At 31.2% G+C, this 19,516-nt stretch overlaps 1 protein-coding gene across 1 annotated transcript in view; it reads left to right on the top strand.

Annotated features, from left to right (window-relative positions):
* Positions 1-19,516, top strand: part of LOC142320459 (protein inturned-like) — a 79,801-nt gene that overhangs the window by 16,724 nt on the left and 43,561 nt on the right. The window contains exons 5-11 of the mRNA XM_075358251.1: positions 714-799; positions 1,516-1,578; positions 6,090-6,373; positions 8,972-9,061; positions 10,463-10,540; positions 11,106-11,259; positions 15,788-15,841. Of these exons, the coding sequence (XP_075214366.1) occupies positions 714-799; positions 1,516-1,578; positions 6,090-6,373; positions 8,972-9,061; positions 10,463-10,540; positions 11,106-11,259; positions 15,788-15,841 (809 nt within the window). The remainder of the gene's footprint in view (positions 1-713; positions 800-1,515; positions 1,579-6,089; positions 6,374-8,971; positions 9,062-10,462; positions 10,541-11,105; positions 11,260-15,787; positions 15,842-19,516) is intronic.

Genomic DNA, 19,516 nt, shown 5'->3' with positions numbered 1-19,516 from the left:
CTTGAAGAAAATTACCACAAATGTTGATAAACAATTCTTGGATTTCCCACTTCAATAAAACTCCAGCCCCCATTGCAATATTAATTCATGATAATTTACCCAAAAACAACACCATACTGATGCTGCAGCAACCTGTTTATTCTCCAGACATAATACTGTGTGATGTTTTATTGTTCCCAATGATTTAGAGAACATTAAAAGGACAAAAATTTGCAACGATAGATGAATTAAAGAAAAAAATCACAAAGTAAATTTAAGGATGTACCAAAAAAATGTTTTTCGTAAATGTTTTGATGGTTGGAAAAAACTGTCATAGGTGTGTCGAATCTCTGAGGTATTACAAAAGAACAATGTCAATATAGAAGAATAAGTAAATCCTATTGGAAAAATTTAAATTCTCGTTATTATTTGTCACTTCTTGTTAACAATATTGTTTACATATTCTTCCTCGTAAAAGTGAAGATAAATGCATATTGGTTGTAAGATTAGGTTAAGAAGTGAAGAAATTTATGCGTTTTACATTTCGGAATATTTTCTCTCTTTTAACATGCATTTTTTATATTATGAAAAATGTAACCATAAAATTTTGTTCTACTCTGATACAGCCTCTTATGAATTTGACTTTTTTAATACATTTTAAATATATATTTTTTTCATATGTAATTGTTATACCAGTGTTGTAACTTGTTATTTTTCTGATTTTGTTTGTATAGGTGATTGGTTATACAGTATTAATGGGCAGCTTGTGACTATGAATAACCTTGATAATATACTGAAGACAATAGTGCCACCTGTTGAGGTAATATTCAGTTATTATATAATTACTGTATTCATTTTCATTTAAATGTCATATATGTGAGATTCATTCTGAAAATAAAGAGCATTTTGACTGTAATAAATTAAAAGTAATTATTAAAACTTATTTGTTGGTATTTACAACAAAACTATTTTTTCCTTGTAGTTAGTCTAGATTTCAACACTTAATATATTATGTCTCTTTAGTCTCTCCTTATTATAGTATGTCTCTCTAGTTCTCCTTATTATATTATGTCTCTCTAGTTTTATGCATTATTATAGAAGTCTACCATTAATTTTTTCTACCCGCTTAGTTTTAATTTTTTTTTCATGTTACCATAACTTTTAATCTGTACTTACAGTCTTTTTTTAGTTAAAAAAAAACATGAAAAAATTGAGATCAGATCAAGAGCTTAATGTGCTTAGGTCTTTAATGGCAAAATTCTTTTAAGCAGGGTTCAATGTTTTTTAGCTGATGAAGTTGTTATGAAACAAAACAATATTGCTTGAAAAATAGCCATATTGTTTGTCTCGATTATATCAATTGAGAAATTTCAAGGCTCCTACTTTCATCTTTTTCTATGATAAGAAATCAATTGTGTAGCTTGTAAAATAATATCAAGCTAGACTGAGAGAGAAGTAATAATGTTATGAATTTAATTGCACATTTTAAGAACGTAGATTAATGTTTTTTTTAATTCTATTAATTTTTTTTATTAGGTTGTGTTAGGATTACAAAGAAATCCATCATTCGATAATGCTGCAGATTCATCTAATGCCCAGGTACAGTGAATTCATAATATGTTGAGAGATTTTTATGTGTTAAGTTATTATTTAATACAAATAAAGAGGGCTGCAAAACAGCTGTTGAAATAAATTAGAAAAATAAGAAAATTACAAGAAATTTACTTAAAAAATAAAACTAGATGGTCATGTCAGTTGTTAAACCATCATTATCAGTAAACACTTATGAAAGAGTACATATATTAGAAAATAAATAAATAAATGAAGAAAGAACAAAATAATAATAAATATTATTTTATAAATAAACAGTACTTATGTAACACTAAGAAATGAACAATTTTATCAGTTTTGAACATATTCTTGTTTTCCAATTTATTATTTACTAATGTTAATATATGTATGTAGAAATATCTAAACTTGAACCATTACACTTTGGAGAATATAAATGTATAGTGTAATATGAGGGCAAGTCAAAAATTATCTATACTTTTCATTCCATAATTATTTACATAAAGGTAGGGGGGTTCTATATATACATCATTTTTCTAGATAGTTACTTCCTCTGTCAATGCACTTGTTCTAGTGGTCCACCACAAGCGTGCATATTCCTTCCAAGAAGAAGTTTTCAGGTTGGTCGCAAAGTCACTTTTGCATTGTTTTCTGCCTGCCTAAGTCTTTAGAAAATTGACAATCTTACAAAGCAGCCTTAAGTGGCCCAAACAGATGAAAGTTACAGGTAGGAAGATCTGGGCAGTAGGGAGGGTGTTCTGGTAGGCATTGTTATGCAACAACACTTTCTTCAACAATAGAGCTTGGCATTTGTTGTGAATTGCTGGCTTCAGTTTGTTTTCCAACATTTCATTTTGACTCTTGCTGTTAGTGATCGTAGTTCCCTTTTCTATGAAGTCTTGCAGTGAAAATCCTTTTACATCCAAAACAGTTAGCATAACTTTCCTGCCAATGGCTCAGTGTTGAATTTTTTTCTTCATTAGAAATCCTGGGTGTTTCCATACATATTCTGGTATAATGATTCTGGCTCATAGGGATGAATCATGTTTCATCACTATTGACTACTCTGCTCAAAAATATGACATCTTCCTTGTTGAAGAGATTAAGTAAGTGTTGGCAGATGTCAACATTTGACTTGTCTTCTGCAGTAAGCCGTGCAATAATATGAGCTGCGGAAGCCCAGCTCATATTATTTGATGAACAGAACAATGACTGATGTTGAAAGAACACAGTTCTACATCAATAATGGTAACTACCTATTTGCCAGAACCATCTCTTAAGCTTACTGAATCTTGCCGTCCATGGTGGAAGTTGACAGGTGTTGTGCTCCCCCCCTCTTCGTGCGTCACACCCATCCAGCCACTTTTAAACTCCTTGTTCCACAAAGAAACACTTTTACGTGATAAAACACTGTCCCTGTATTGTGATAAAACTCTACAATGAATTTAAGCTTCTTTCACACCCTCCAACCAGAGAAATCGGATCACTGCTCATTGTTCCTCCATGGTCCAAACTGCTTGCAACCATATTTACACTGTACATATTTACACTAATAGCTGGAAGACAAATTATGCAATTGGTATAAAATTTCACACATGTGACAGCAGCCGTAACAACTCTAAGCACATACATACATAAGGCAATATAACAACCTTGAAGGTGTGTTATGGTGTAAGCGTAGATAATTTTTTACTCACCCCAGTATTAAGACTTTTAGAGTGATAAATTGAATCACAGAGCAAATTTTATAGCTGTTCAATTATTTATTGCACAGCTAAAATTATTCAGTCATAGAAAACTAATTAATAATAATAATATATGTATCTAATGAATGTAAATCACATCTTCTTGTAATAATCAATCCTAGAATTGATCCAAACATTTCTATCGTGTGCTAATTTCTTTGATTCCATGTACATTTTATACCCAACATCCTATATCAGATGCAATACATGAATCATATGCACTACTGTAAAATTGATTTGAACACTGGTTATAATATTCATGGTCATTTGAGGAGAGGCAACTTATAAAAAATGAGAATCCATAAAAAGAGAGATAAACGACAAAAATAAGTGCATGCAGTACAAAAAGGAAATTAATAAATAACTTCTGAAATATAATTGTACTTATATTACCAGGCTTTTTTTAATACCTTTCTTTTTCCTGTTTAGCCTCCAAGAATTAACGTTCAGGTATTACTTCAGAGGATGAATGAGGATGATATGTATGAGTATAATTGAGGTGTAGTCTTGTACAGTCTCAGTTCGACCATTCCTGAGATATGTGGTTAATTGAAACCCAACCACCAAAGAACACCGGTATCCACGATCTAGTATACCGGTGTTTTTTAATGCCGGCTTAGGAAAATACAAACTGTCCATTAAAGATACAAAAAGAAAATAATAATACTTTGACTTACAAAATTGAAAGGTAAATACATGAGGGTCGTTCAATAATTTGACACAAATTGCTCTGGAGATAAAACAGTTTATTTAATCAATGTGATTTTTTTTTCACTTTTCAACATAATACACTTGTCCCATCTCTGAATGAGTTTATTTGTGCCTGCTGCAAAGAAATCTTTGTCTTGATATTGGAGCTAGTTTATCACATTTTCTTTGTTTGATTCATCATTGCCATCAACTTACCACATACCACATACTGCCTCTTTGAGACCATCAAATAAGTGGAAATCTGATAGAGCTGAGTCAGGGCTGTATGGGAGGTGAGGTAATACTTTCTGATTCGATTTTTCAATGGTTTCTCGAGTTACCTGAACTGTGCGAGGCTGAATGTTATCGAGAAGCAAATGATGCCTTTGTGCTTAGATTCACGGTGATTTTTCAACAGTGCTGGCTTCACTTTATTGATAAGCATGTCACAGTAGTATGCACTGATCTAGAAAATAGACAAATTCTATTTTTCCTGCTGATTGTTGGGTTTGGAATTTTGTCTGTAGACAGGTGAACTCATATTTTCCACACCAAGCTCTCTGTCTTTTTGATTCCAGTTCGTTATAGTGAATTCATGTCTGTCTCATCAGAGATTAGAATACTGAGCAAAAAATTATCACATTCTTGGTAATACTGTTGTTTCAGCTCCTTGCATATGCAAAGTTTTGTCTTACTATGATGATCTGTCAACTCTCTTGGACCCATTTTATGTTTGTTTTACAGTACTTGAACTTATTGGTAACAACTGAACTGACACTTGTAATTTTTCAGCTATAATCTGGCAGTCTTCTTGGATGAGAGAGTCTGTGTGAGTTTCAAGTCCTGAATTTGAAATTTCAGCACTTGACGTAGAGAATGGATGTAGAGAACGGTGCTCATCAGTCACTGAAGTTTAATGTCTTTAAATTTATCTACAATTGCAAAACTTTCTGCAGTTCATAACTTTGTCCGTATTCATTTTTTGGTCATATGAAAGTAAATTTTAAGTGGTTTTTTACCCTCACAATGTAAAAAAAACAGATCACTGCATGCTATTCAACTAATTTGCAGACTTCAAGAGGACTCATCATCGGAAAATGAAATTTTGAGATTATAAACAAAACAGTTTTTCTCAGACAGCTGATCAAAAGTTATCACAGGGTTACCAACTAACTGTTCAGAAAATATCATAACCCTCTTGACAGCTGTTTTGCCTCCATAGCTATTTGTCTTTAATTATTGAAAGATCTTGTTCATAAAAAAAAATATATCTATACCACATTAATATATTATAAAATTAATAGTGTATTCTTGAATTAGAATGTGCCTGCATTGCTTGGCCTCTTAAATTACACACTTAAACAACCCAGTTTAGGCATTCAAAGTACAAAAACAATTTAATATGCAAATAATTAAAAGAAATGTATCAAATATGTAAATAAAACTTAAAAATATATTACAATGATGGTATAAGAGTAATCAGCAAATTACACTGTACTGTACTTACATTGACCGGCATTTTAAACAACTCAATTTATACTTTAAAATAAAAAAATAGTAATAATTACAATTTTAGTAATATAGATTGTAATAAACAAATATTGAAACTTCTCTGCCTAGAATACCAGACTTATTTTACTACATATACTTAGAATTACCCAATATGATTTGTAAAGGTAGTTAAAATTAATTTTTAACAATAAAGCATAAAATTAATAAATAAATTTATAATACAGTTGTAGCCATATTCCAGGCTTCTTTGCATTACTGACATTAGAACAATGCTATATTTTAACTTATTAGAATAAAAAAAAATTAAAATGTGCATTAATAAGAAATAAACATCTATTATAATAATAATAAAATAAAAATGATATTTGCTTGGATTAGATTGTTCCTACATTCCAAGCTTTTTATTATACGTATTTAAAATCGTTTAAAATACAGAAGTAATTTAGTATGCAAAAAATTAAAAACAAATACTTGAATGGAAAAGCAAATGACTACAATCTACTGATAAAAGTATCAGTAATTAAAATTGCTAACCAATAAATCAGTAGCAGTGATACCAGAAACTTATGTTTATTATTATATTTCGGTTTTCAGATAAAACACCATCAGAGTGAATTAGTCAGATGTTTTTTATCTTCAAATAATACGCTTAAATTATTAGAATCAAATGAATTATGCTTGTTTTCAATAATGTATTTAAGTAATGATGTTATGAATGCTGAAGATGAAGAAGTTTTACCTGATCAGGGTATTATATATTGTTATCCTCCATCGCCTGATCTCAATACGTTACACAGGATAAGAGGTGCATTTATTACATTACATTGTTTGATGCAAGATAAAATGCTGTCAAATCAATCTCCTTCACAACCTCTAAGGTAAATTTATTTTGTAATAAAGTTTTAATAATTTAATTGTAATAAAGTCAGACAAGTAGGGTAGATGAGGAACAACACACTCTTCTTTTACATCAAAAACTGCTGCACAATGAAAATGGTATGTTGGTCTATGATTGTTTTGGTGATTGTTTTGATTATCTTGTTTTTTGTTGTTTTTTTTCCATATCTGAGCAGGAAATAAGAACTTGTTGATAATCTCATCAGTATCAAACAAAGAGATCATTAAGAATTTAATTTTCGTCTTGACTTGATGAGCTTTCTATGACCAAGGTGAAGATGGACTCTATTAGGATGATAACTATATAGTTTCAGGGTCATATCCATAAACCCAACTGCCATCACCTGTGATGACATTATAAAGGAAATTTGGGTCAGTTCAAAGCACTCCTTTCAATCAATGTAGAAATTTTTATGATGCTGTTTCTGTTCATCACTCATCAGACATGACATAAATTTTGCAGCAATCCTCTCATGTTCAATTTTGTGATAAAATCTGCTGATATATGCCACATGATAATCCCATGATTAACAGATTTAGTCATTGGTATGTCTACTAAGATTTCCCACAATTGCATTCCAAACTGCAGTGACATTTTCTGTCTCAGGCCAGTAGGTGATTTTCTTGAATGTTTATCATTAACAGATGTTCGGCCATTTTTAAAATATTTAAATCAGTCAAACATTACTCTCTGACCTAATAGATCATTACTGAATGTCTTCAGTAACATTTCATACATTTCTGTGGCTGTTTACAACACTTAAAACAGAAATGATGTTGTGTCAATCATTATAAAATCACAATCACAAACAAACAAGATAACAAAAAACTGCTCACCAACAGTGAATACATTTGCTTAGATTGGCAATGCCATACTGACACAATTATTCTACAATGGTTTTACTAGCATTCATTTATTTTTTATTTGTAATACAAATTTTGGAAACTTTCTGGTATGTGTATATTATAAATATATATATATGTATATATATATATATATATATTCAATATTAAATAAAATTTAAAACGCACACACACACACACACACACATATATATATTCTTTCATATTTATTTTGGTTTTTGGACTGCAGGAAAATCATTGCCTGACGACATTCAGTTTGTTCTTTGCTTCCCAGATCTTTCTCATTTTTTCACTATGATTCTTCTTCTGTTTCTCTGTCCACTGCCCTTGGTTTGTGATCTTTGTCTTTAAAGTTCTTAAATTTATCGATTATTTTCTTGAATTTATCTCTGTATTGTATGATGTCTCCTACAATCTTCATTTCCTGCAGGTCCTTTTTCATTTCTTTAACCCAGTTACTCTGCTTTCATCTGTGTAAGGTAGTTGAAGATCCTTTTGGTCAGACTGTTGTTATCCATTCTTTTGAGGTGTCCATAGAAGTTTGCACATCGCTTTACATAGTGTCTGTGAAGGTCTCTGTGTGTTTATAGAGGCTCTCATTCGTCTGTATTTTCCAGGTGCTGTCTTCTCTTCTCTTTGGTCCTAATATTTTCCCTCAGTATGCTCCTTTCTTTCTTCTCAGTTTCTTGTATTTCTCCTTTCTTGTACACATAACCCTTCTGGTTTTATGACTGTGTTGTAATGGCTGATTTTGGCTTTCTTGGATATGCTGTGTTTGTTGTATCTATTTTGCATAATTCCACATGCTCATTCCCATATTTTATGTTTGCTGTTTTATCCAGTCCTTTAAGTTCTTAGTTGTGTACTCTTTTGATGTTGCTGTATTTCATCTTCACGTATTTTTCCTTTTGGTATTTAGATTCCATGTATTTCATTTTATTGTAAGAGATGGATAGGCCAGTTTTCTAGCCATTTCTTGCAGTTTCTCAATCATTACTTGGGCTTCCTCTTTGTTCTGTGCTAGTAAGGCAGTATCATCTGTGAATGCTAAACACTCTACTACCAGATTTTCTGGTAATTATCTTTCCTTTTTCATAATTATATTCCATAATGTCTTCTTTTTCCAGTTCTTGTTTTCACATTCTTTTATTTTTTCCGGAATCAGGTTGACAATCAGAATGAGGTTTAGTATCACAAATGGGTGATAGCTCATTTGTGTTGTGTTAAGGTGATGCCAGTTATATGAGTTATAAGAATAAAATTCTGTAAAATATTAAGTCCGGTAAACAAATTAATTAGTAAATACTTTAAAATGACAGATATTTTTAATAATGTAGCATCCATATTATGTGTAGATGGAACATTAAAATAAAATATTTGCATATACATTTGACACATTAATGTTTTTGCTTTATTGAAAAATAAATTTAAAAAAATTATTTTCATCAATACAAGAGTTCATTTAGGTTGGGAGTATTAACCACATTCCATTATATTAAGTAAAATTAATAGCAGGTTTTTAAAATTAAATTTACAGGGTAGGGGAAATATTCTATTATAGAATAGATTCTGCTCATTTAAATCTTTCGGTTAACAAGTTTTATTATGTGTTGATGTATATTATTGTGTTGATTAGAATGTTTTAACATATATTTTAATAATGATGGATATAATGTTTAATATAATTATAGTATAATAGTTATATTATGTTTCAGTTCAAGTGTTTATTATAATGGAAAATTGATACATGTCATATATAGTTCAGAAGATCAAGAATTACTTCTGCTTTGTGTTCCACATGAAAAGTAAGTTAGTTATATGTAGTTATATATATATATATATATATATATATATATATATATATATATATATATTTTATAGTTAATTAGGTATGTAATAACTTGTTAAAATATGATTTATGCAAACTTATAGTACTGTGTGATTATGCTTAAAGTGTATAAATTCTCAGTACACATCTTAATAATGCTAAGCATGATCCTTGCTAGATGGTATTTCATTTATTTATTACACTTCTCCATTACATTAAAAACATTGTAGAAAGCACAGTATTTAAATGACCCAAAATTTATGGTCTGAAAAATCTTTTTTTATGACTTGAAGAGATATGAAAATCAATAGTAATTGTAATATTGTGTTCTTATTTTAACACTTTTAATCATAATCATGTGTTTATAGGAAGAAGGGCTTGAGGTTTTTGCAGTAATGTATGAAACCTTTGTACACCACAGGCCAATTGCATTTAATTAAATAAAAATTCTTTAAAAAATGTAATGATTTCATAGGATTGATTTCTGTTACATTCAGAATGGTTAAGATTTTTTTTAACATATTCTTTTGGATATTTTTTAAATTACTAAGCAAAAATGAAACAAATATCTAAATTGAAGTTGAAGTAAGAGTTTTTATTGCATGTAAAATTTTAAAATAAATGTTTTTAAATAAATTGATATAAAGATTTTTTTATATGGTTTAGTAATTTATTAAAAATAGAAAACATAGTAAAGCTGTCTGTTGTCTGGTTTGGTAGGAGAGAGTATTGGAGTATTGTTATTTTTTATGAATAAGTATTCATAAATATAAACACAGGATAAATTAACGTACTTAATTTTCTCAATATTGATCTGCACAATAGTTAGTGATCTTTGTAGCCCATCTTTGTATCTTAAAAATATGTCCTGCAGCTAATAAGCCTTCATTGAGAGCTTTTCAACGATATGTCATGTGGTACTTATTTTCATTGGTTCCAGAGTTATAGCCAAATAAAATTTTAATTAATGAAATGTTTGGATTTCACAAGGGGGAAGGCAAATATATTGATTTATTAATAATTATTAATCTGTAATTGTAAAAAAAATGTTACAATAAATAATAACTCAATAATAACAATATGAAAAAATATCAGAAGTTATTAATGAAATAAAATTTTATATACTTTTCATTTTAAAAAAATGTATGTAATTTATTAGGTGTAAAAGGAAGTCTTATGATGTCCACATCAGATTTTTTTTAAGTTTGATTTATGGATAGTTTATAGAAAAAGAATTATTTATTGTATGATTCACAAAAAAAAAAATTGTATTATATATTTGTTTTCCTTTAATGTGTTAACCTTTTTTTCTTATTTATAATATAGTTGTAATTTTTTTTAATATAATATTGACCGGTTTGATTTAATTTTTTATTAGGTCTACATTGTTGGATGCACAAAAACTCACTGATGATATTGTTCGATGTTTGAAATTTAGATATCAAACATTATCAAGGTAATATAAAAAGTAATAATTATTTGATATCTGACTAATTTCCTTCTATACTCCATTCCAGCTCTTTTATTTTTCAGTTCTTTATCTTTCGTTTTTTTATGGTAGTCTCCTTGTTTATCCTTTGTTAATTTTGTTGTCATTTACTCTTTCTCCCATCCTCCTCTTAAATAATTATCATATTTATTATTCCATTTTTAATTTTCTGTATATTCTATCATATAATTATTGTAGATTAAATAATTAAAATTTTATCTTCTCTTAAAAAGTTTGTTATGTTAGGTTTATTTCATTGTAGATACAAAGTTTATTGTTAAAGGAAGAAAAACATTAAAATACATAAAACTGGTAATTGAGCTGTAACAAGCTGTGGGATCAGCATAGAATAGAAGAGAAAGGAGAATTATTAAAAAAATTCAGCCATTTTGAAACAAAAACAATTACTAACCGTTGTTTGAATGTGGCTAGATGATTATTTAACATTGTAATTTCTATTTTATATTTATGTAAAAGAATATTACAAAATTATGTGATATTTTTATTAATTGACTTTAAATATTTATTACAGGTGTTTCAAATTCAAAGAGCACATTCCATGTTTAGAACAGCTTTTTAGTATGGTTTTATCACAGTTGTATTCTACTACTGCAGCTAGTATTAGTCCTCAGTTTGAACATTTGTTTCCTGCAGCTCATTGGGTACCATTGCCACGAGATGCTCAGGTATTTATTATGTATTGTTGTTTATTGTAACTTAAATTTTATGAATTATTTTTTACCAGTCTAACTTTTCCCTATGTACTTCTCTGGAATCATAACTGTTATACAGATTCACTATATATTAACTTATTAACCAAACAATGAATTTAATCAGGAGGAGATTCATTTTATTATGTTTATTTATTCTTTCCAATGATTAAATACTTATTCTAATATCATACAGACATTGTAATATCTTCAAAAATTGTTCTATTAACCCATATCTCCTGAATTACACAAAAGCTAAAATTTTGAACATCGAAACAAATTATCTTATCTAACTACAAAACTATATCATAAGTATTATGTACAATTATGTTATAATGTAATATAATATTATAGTTAATGGACGAAATGATTCCGGAACCGATTTAAACTTTCTCCATACTTAAAATCTCAATTAAAAAAATTGGTTTGCGCCTCCACGTTGGTTCGTCTGGATAACCAGTTAGAAACGTGGAGATTTCTACTGGTGAACTAAATCGGAATCACCTCTCTGGATCACATCCAGAGTTGTAACTCGGGAATTTATTCCCACCCAAGGCTGACTTGCCTTTGAAAGTCAAATATGGAAGGTCTTTTAAGAAAAAATCCACCGTCTGGTAAATACCAGAGAAGGCTGCACTCGGATCCGGTGGGCAGCTGCTTAAAAGATAACAATGAATCGGAGCGTTTGGAAACACCCAAAAACAACACAACTTCAAAATTGAGGATAAGACACAAGCAAATAAACTACATTGCCACTCACAACTCAACCCGGCAAACTAAAAACTCTAACAGACATAATGGACAAACAAAATATCCTAATCGCAGGACTTCAAGAAATGAGAAACACCGATCGAGAGCCGTTTGAATCTCAGGGTTACAGAATTTACAAAGGAATCCCCGGGAAACGTGTGATGAAGAATTGCCCACAGTTCGGAACAGGATTTGCAATCAATCTTAAAATAATTGACTCAGTCGTAGAATTTAAGTCTTACTCCCCCAGGATTTCAACCTTAACCCTAAAATCAGCCAATAAATTCTACACCATAATAAATGTCCATGCTCCCACCAATGACAAAAACAATCTTAAAAAAGATAGAGAAGAGATGGACAAATTCTGGGAACTTCTTGACCAAACTGCAAACAACATAAATAAGACCCACACGAAGATTTTAATAGGGGACTTTAATGCCCAACTTGGTAAAGAACGAAGATATCGTGATATTATCGGAAAACGGCCTGCCCAAAAGAAAACTAACAAGAACGGCCAAAGACTTGTCGAATTTTGCAGAAACCATAATATGATCTCAAAATCCACCTATTTTATGAGAAAACCAAACAAATTGAAGACTTGGAAACACCCAGATTGGAAAAAAGGAGAATGGCAACTGGATCATGTTTGCATGGACCGGAATTATCACAAGGAGATTTATAATGTAAAAGTCTTGAGAGGAACAGATACTGGATCGGACCATTACTTAATTAAAGTTAAAATAAAATTCACCCCGCATAAAAAGAAAAAATCCCAACCTAAAAACAAAAGAGCTTATGATCCACATAAATTAATAAACAATGCCATCTTTGAAGAAACAACAAAAAAAATCAAATTAACTAATAACTAACACCCAGATTGGAAAAAAGGAGAATGGCAACTGGATCATGTTTGCATGGACCGGAATTATCACAAGGAGATTTATAATGTAAAAGTCTTGAGAGGAACAGATACTGGATCGGACCATTACTTAATTAAAGTTAAAATAAAATTCACCCCGCATAAAAAGAAAAAATCCCAACCTAAAAACAAAAGAGCTTATGATCCACATAAATTAATAAACAATGCCATCTTTGAAGAAACAACAAAAAAAATCAAATTAACTAATAATTTAAAAGAACTGACATCCCAACTGAAAGAAATAGCTGAAGAACTAGCCCCTATAAACCCAAGAAAAAAACACCAATGGTGGAATGAAGAATGTGACAAAGCAGTCAAAGACCGACACCGGGCTTGGATCAACCACCAATCCCAGAAAACTGAAGAATCTAACCATGAATTCACCAAACAAAGGAAAATAACTCAGAAAATTATAAGAGGAACCAAACGACAAGCCCAAAAAAACTTGATTCAGCAAATAGAAGAAAGTTCCAAGAAAACTAATTTCCGAGACTATTATAAAATTTTTGGTCAGGCTCTTCAAAGATATGAACCACCCACCCTTATGCTGAGAGGAAAAAAAGGAAATATGGCCCACACCAATAAAGAAAATGCTGAAATTTTGGCAGAAACCTTCAATAGACTCCTCAACTGTGACGACCCCCCAGAGCTTTTTGAGATTGACACTGAAACTCCAGTTAAAACTTCACCAGTAAATATCAACCCGCCAACAATTCAAGAAGTTCTCGCAGCCTTAAATGAAATAAAAAACTACAAAGCAAGCGGAGAAGACCAGCTTTTCGGAGAACTCTGGAAACACTCATCAGTTTATTCAGTCAAAACTTCCCTACATCTATGCCTCGTGAAAATATGGAACGAAGAAAAACTTCCAGAACACTGGACCACAGCCCTCATCCATCCATTACATAAAAAAGGGGATAAAACTAATCCTGAAAACTACAGAGGCATATCTCTCCTGGATTGCACATACAAAATCCTGTCGAGAATCATATACAACCGATGCAAAGACCAACTTGAACTGGAACTTGGGGAATACCAAGGGGGATTTAGGCCATGGAGAGGTTGCCCGGAGCAAATAATATCCCTAAAACTTATGATGGACTTATATAAAAGACGGAAAAAACAACTAATAATCACCTTCGTCGACTTTAAAAGGGCCTATGATTGTATACACCGACCATCCATGCTGAATATTCTGAGAAACCTGGGCCTTCACCCTAAACTCGTAAACATGATAAAATTAACTTTAACCGATACCCAGTCCAGAGTGAAATTCAGAGGTGAACTCTCTCAACCCTTCTACATAAAAACTGGATTGAGGCAAGGAGACGGCCTCTCACCACTCCTTTTTAACTGCGCCCTCGAATTTGTCATGAGAAAATGGTATGAAATAAATCCCAAAAATATAAAAATGGGTACTAAGAAAAACTCCATCACACTAAATTGCCTAGGATTTGCAGATGACCTCGCTCTTTTAGCAAATAATATTCAAGAAGCCAAAACACAAATCATGAGCCTTCAAAACCTAGCACAAAAGATAGAGCTTCATATCTCTTTCGAAAAAACTGAACTAATGGCCATAGATCCTCTGGTAATAGAGCACATTACGGTAAACAATCAGAAAATTAAAATAGTAAAACAATTTAAATATCTAGGGGAAATAATAACTTATAATTTAAATGAAAAAGTGACATGGCAAAACAGGACAAATAAAATGATTAAATCCCAAAAATTAACTTGGTCAACATATAACAAAAAATGCCTTTCTGCTAAAACAAAACTTAAACATTATAAAACTGTAGTACAGCCAGAAGTCACCTACGGAAGCGAGACCCTTTTCAAAATCACTCAGAAAAACCGAATTGAAAAAATTCTGAAAATAGAGAGGAGAATTGTCAGAACGTGTATCAATAAAAAACACCAAAAAGAAGGCCAATGGTGGATTGTGCCAAATGAAGTGGTGTATCGAGAAATAGAGCCTGTTACTGATACTATGCGGAAAAAAAGAATCTCTTTCTTCGGTCATCTCATAAGGACACCGCAAACAAGACTGTCAAGAAATATCATTGAAAAGCTCTGGTTCCAAAAGCTAGAAGTAGGATGGATCAAAGAAATTAGAGAAGATATGAAAGAATTGGGAATTTCCCTGACCGACCTACAGAATAAAACTGGAAAAATTACAAAGCTAAAAGATAAAAGCATTAGATTTAAACAAAAGACAGACAAACGACAAAATACAACGAAGAGGGTGTTTACGGATGAAGAAAAGAAAGCAAGATCTGAACGGATGAAGAAATACTGGGCAGCTCGAAAGAGTAAAATAACACGCTTTTCTCAGAAAAGATCCAACTAAAATTGACTTAAGTGGTCCCATGTTGGCCGTAAAAGCATAATAATAATAATAATTATAGTTAATATAATATTGTAATATTCTTGGTATTTTGGAAAATTTAGATAAGAACTGTGTTAATTATGTATAATCATAACTTTGTATTCTGCATAATCTTGTGTTAATTACAAAACCCATGGAAATGGACTTACTTGACTATTACAAATGTTACATAAAGTAATTTTTATGTACAAAAATATTTAATAGACTAATGATAAACAGTTCTTGTTTATTTCTTTGCATGAAAAGACACTTTGTGGCCACCATGTAAGTTTAGATTTAAATTTTTATTTTATTATTTTCCAATTTATTTTAATAACCATATAATAATAACTCTTTAGCTGTACTCTTAAGGTTTTACAAATTTGTAATAATTGATTATAAAAAATATTATTTTTCTAGATATTTATTCATTAAACAAATTTAAAATGTCTTTTCTTTATTAGATGCGGATTGATGATGCATTAAGTGAACTTGAGGCAAATGATTTCAGAAATTATGTAAGTATCAATAACATTATTTCAGAATTAATCTTTTTGTTTTATTAAACTTTTTAAATTCAAGTTTACAGTCATTACATTTCCTTACTGATAAAAGTAATTCTTAATTTTACATTTCATTGGAAAGAAAATTTTTTAAAAGTAAAGAGAAATTAAGCAACAGACATTCTTATTTATATGTTTAGATGCACTTAAATAAAGTATGACTTAAATTAACCTTGTTTGGCACATTAAATGTTGGATTTTATTTTTCCCCACAATGTTTAATTGTACTTTGCCTAAATATCATCGCTTAGATTCCATTATAATTACATGGCTGGTCCTTCGCACCATGCCTATCATCTGTTTCCATTCTCTTCTATTACCAGCTAAACTTTTGTGTTCTTTTTGTTCCATTTCCTTTCAGATCATCTATAATTTTTAATCTTCACCATCCTCTTTTCTTTGCACCTTTTACTGTTCCTTCTAATACTGTTGTGAAAAATCTTTCTCTAATTCTAATGTTATGTCCCAGACAATTAGCTTTTTCATTATGAAATGTTCAGATTATGCTTCTGACTTTTTGATTTTCTCATTACTTCTTCATTTTCATTCTAAATGTCCATTTAATTTTCTCCAATCACAAGTTGTTTCTTTTAATTAACTCTGTTTTATTTTTTCCAATAAGCACTTCCTAATTTGATTTTTATTTCATTTTTAGATATCCTGTTAACATGATAACTATATATTTATTCTGTTTCAGTTTTTCAAGACATTATGTTGGCTTGTTGTTTGCTTTTTTTGTTTTTTGTGTTTATTTATAATTTACCTTCATACATATTCTACTATATATGAGGTAGATTTCATAAGAAAGCTACCTGTTGTAATAGTTACCGTGATTTGACTTCCAGAAAATTTTGACTATCTTCGCATTTCACATCCCCCAGACCCCAAAACCATCGTCAGTTCAAACGTTTATATATACTGTTGTAATTTTGCGCCAATCACTTTCAAATTGAAACATAAAATATAACGATCCAAAATCTTGGTCGAGTTTGTTAATGGGCAAAATCGATCATAGGGCTAGAAATGGAGGGTTTTTTTAGAAAAAACAAAATATTGCTATAAATTTATTATGAATTAAAATATCAAATTTGTTTAAAGTTCCTACCATTCTTTGTATAAGGGCCTAAAACTTATCTAAGTAAAGTTTTTTTGATATCAGCAACCATTGGCCCAAGGGGTGGAAAAAATTGGGTTTTGAAAACAATATCATACCTCCCTTTAGGCACAGTATCAAATTGGTTTAAAGTGGTTGATAGTCCTCTAAGCATAACTTTTGTCTGAAACAATTGTTGATATGACCAGCCCCTACGGCAAGGGATGACCAAAAATTTGCCGGAATCATAAGAAGATGGGGCTTGTCATATGCTAAACATGGAAACTTTTTTCACATGCAACCATTGTCATATTGAGTAAATTTGAAGGTGGAAATATTTTTTATCCCCTATTTAGCACCGATGAAATCTATCTCCGCCTTCCAACATGCCAAAAGGGATTTTTTTCAGTCTGTTATTGAATATCCTTCACTTGATGTTCTAAAAAAAATCATCTCATACAAGGTGTATGAGAAAAGTAATGAGCTTGGTAACACTGTGAGCGATCTGACAATGCTGTGTCTATCGGTCTGTGCTAGGGCTGATTTGTTCATCCCTTCCACATGCTCAGTACGAGTATCAACTCCTTTCAGCCAACACATTATTTTTGATAGCACTATCAGTGAAGTTGTGTTTTTGTTGTATGTTACAAAAATGGAGCATCGGAATTTAGAGCAACGTTGTGCAATCAAGTTTTGTGTTAAACTTGGGGAATCTGTGAGTGTGACCTTTGAAAAGTTGAAACAGGCCTATGGGGAACATTGCTTATAAAGAACACAAGTTTTCCACTGGCACAAATCATTTTTGGAAGGCTGAGAACACGTTGAAGAACCTCGCTCAGGGAGACATTCAACTTCAAAATCTGATGAAAACGTTGAGCGTGTGAGGGTTCTTGTGTGATCAGACCATCGTTTAACAATAAGGATGATGAGTGAACAGTTAAATTAAAACACTTTCACCGTACATCAAATTTTGACAGACAATTTGGATGTGCGAAAGGTTTGTGCAAAATTGTGGCAAAAAACCTCACAATGGAACAGAAGGACAATCGAAGAAATTTGTCAAAGATCAAAACCATGCAAACAGCAAATCAGCATTGCTTTTTTGACAGTAGGGGTATCGTGCATAAAGAATTTGTTCCTCCAGGTCAAACTGTCAACCAAATGTTTTACAAAGGTGTCCTTGAAAGGCTCAGGAAAAGAGTGATTCGTGTGAGACCAGACATTGCAGATAAGTGGATGCTTCATCATGACAATGCCCCGTATCATACGGCCATTTCCATCAGAGAATTTTTTACCTCAAAATGCATTCCTACGGTTCCTCAACCCCCCTATTCACCTGATTTGAGTCCTTGTGACTTGAACCTTTTCCTGAAATTGAAACATGTCTTCAAAGGATGTCATTTTGGAACTCTGGAGAACATTCAAAAGACTGACCGACCAGTTAAAAGCCCTACCAGTTGAAGCCTTCCAGCGCTGCTACCAGAAGTGGAAACAACGAATTCGCTGGTGTATAGCTGCCTAATGGAACTACTTTCAAGGGGATAATATTGTTGTTTGAAAAAATAAAACCTTTGGTAAGTAAAAAGTCAGTCATTACTTTTCTCACACACCTCTTATGTTAATCTCACACAATTTATTTTTTTCTTCTAATGGAATGATTCCTTCATCCTTTCCTAGAGAACTTTTCTTAAGTAAAGTCTGTTTTGAATTTGGCATTTATATATACATCGATTTTTAGTTATAAGTGTGAAGTACAAGGAGACTCTACTGTGAATGCTGATACTTATTGCAAAACTTGTGAAAATTACTTGATATTTATTTGTAATATTTATTTTTAATATGCGATTCCAACAAGATTATATTGTAACATCGTATGCAGCCAATCATGAGTATTATGAAAAAATTTCAGTGACAGTACTCTCTCATGAAACAATAATGTTAGCTGACCTCCAATTTTATGCACTTTGACAACATTAGATTATTTTTTTGGGCATGTGAAAAATAAGATTTACATCAGTAATCTATAAACTACCAATGTACTCAACGACTAGATTAAACATTAACTCATGAGAACCAAAGTTACACTCTTGTGAAAATGTAAATTCTGATAAAATAAAAATTCTATTTTTTTTAAACTGACAGCAATAGCCATTTCCCTAATAATATTTTGTATATGCCAGGTTTTCTTACAGATTCAGTTGAGATCACGTTTCATAGAAAAGCACATCAAATTTGTCACCCAACATTCATTTTGGTTTAATACGGGCTTCCATTTATAAAGCAACATACATTCCACCTGAAGTCGATTTCATTCCAGATTGTAGCCAGCAAGTGTAGTGTTACCTGTACAACTGCACTGTTAATTCAAAGTCTTAGCGCAACAAGATCAGTAGGCAAAGGTGATACATAAACCCCGATCTTTAATGTAACCCCACAAGATAAAATTTAGCAGGATCAAATCTGGGGAACAAGATGGCTATGCAATTGCACCTTCATGACCAGCCCACTGACCTGGGAATCAAGTATCAAGAGAATTT

The sequence above is a fragment of the Lycorma delicatula genome, chromosome 2 (genome assembly GCF_047948215.1).
Source record: "Lycorma delicatula isolate Av1 chromosome 2, ASM4794821v1, whole genome shotgun sequence".
Taxonomy (NCBI): Eukaryota; Metazoa; Arthropoda; class Insecta; order Hemiptera; family Fulgoridae; genus Lycorma; species Lycorma delicatula.
Note: the sequence above shows the minus strand (reverse complement) of the source record. Positions and strands in the feature narration are given on the sequence as shown.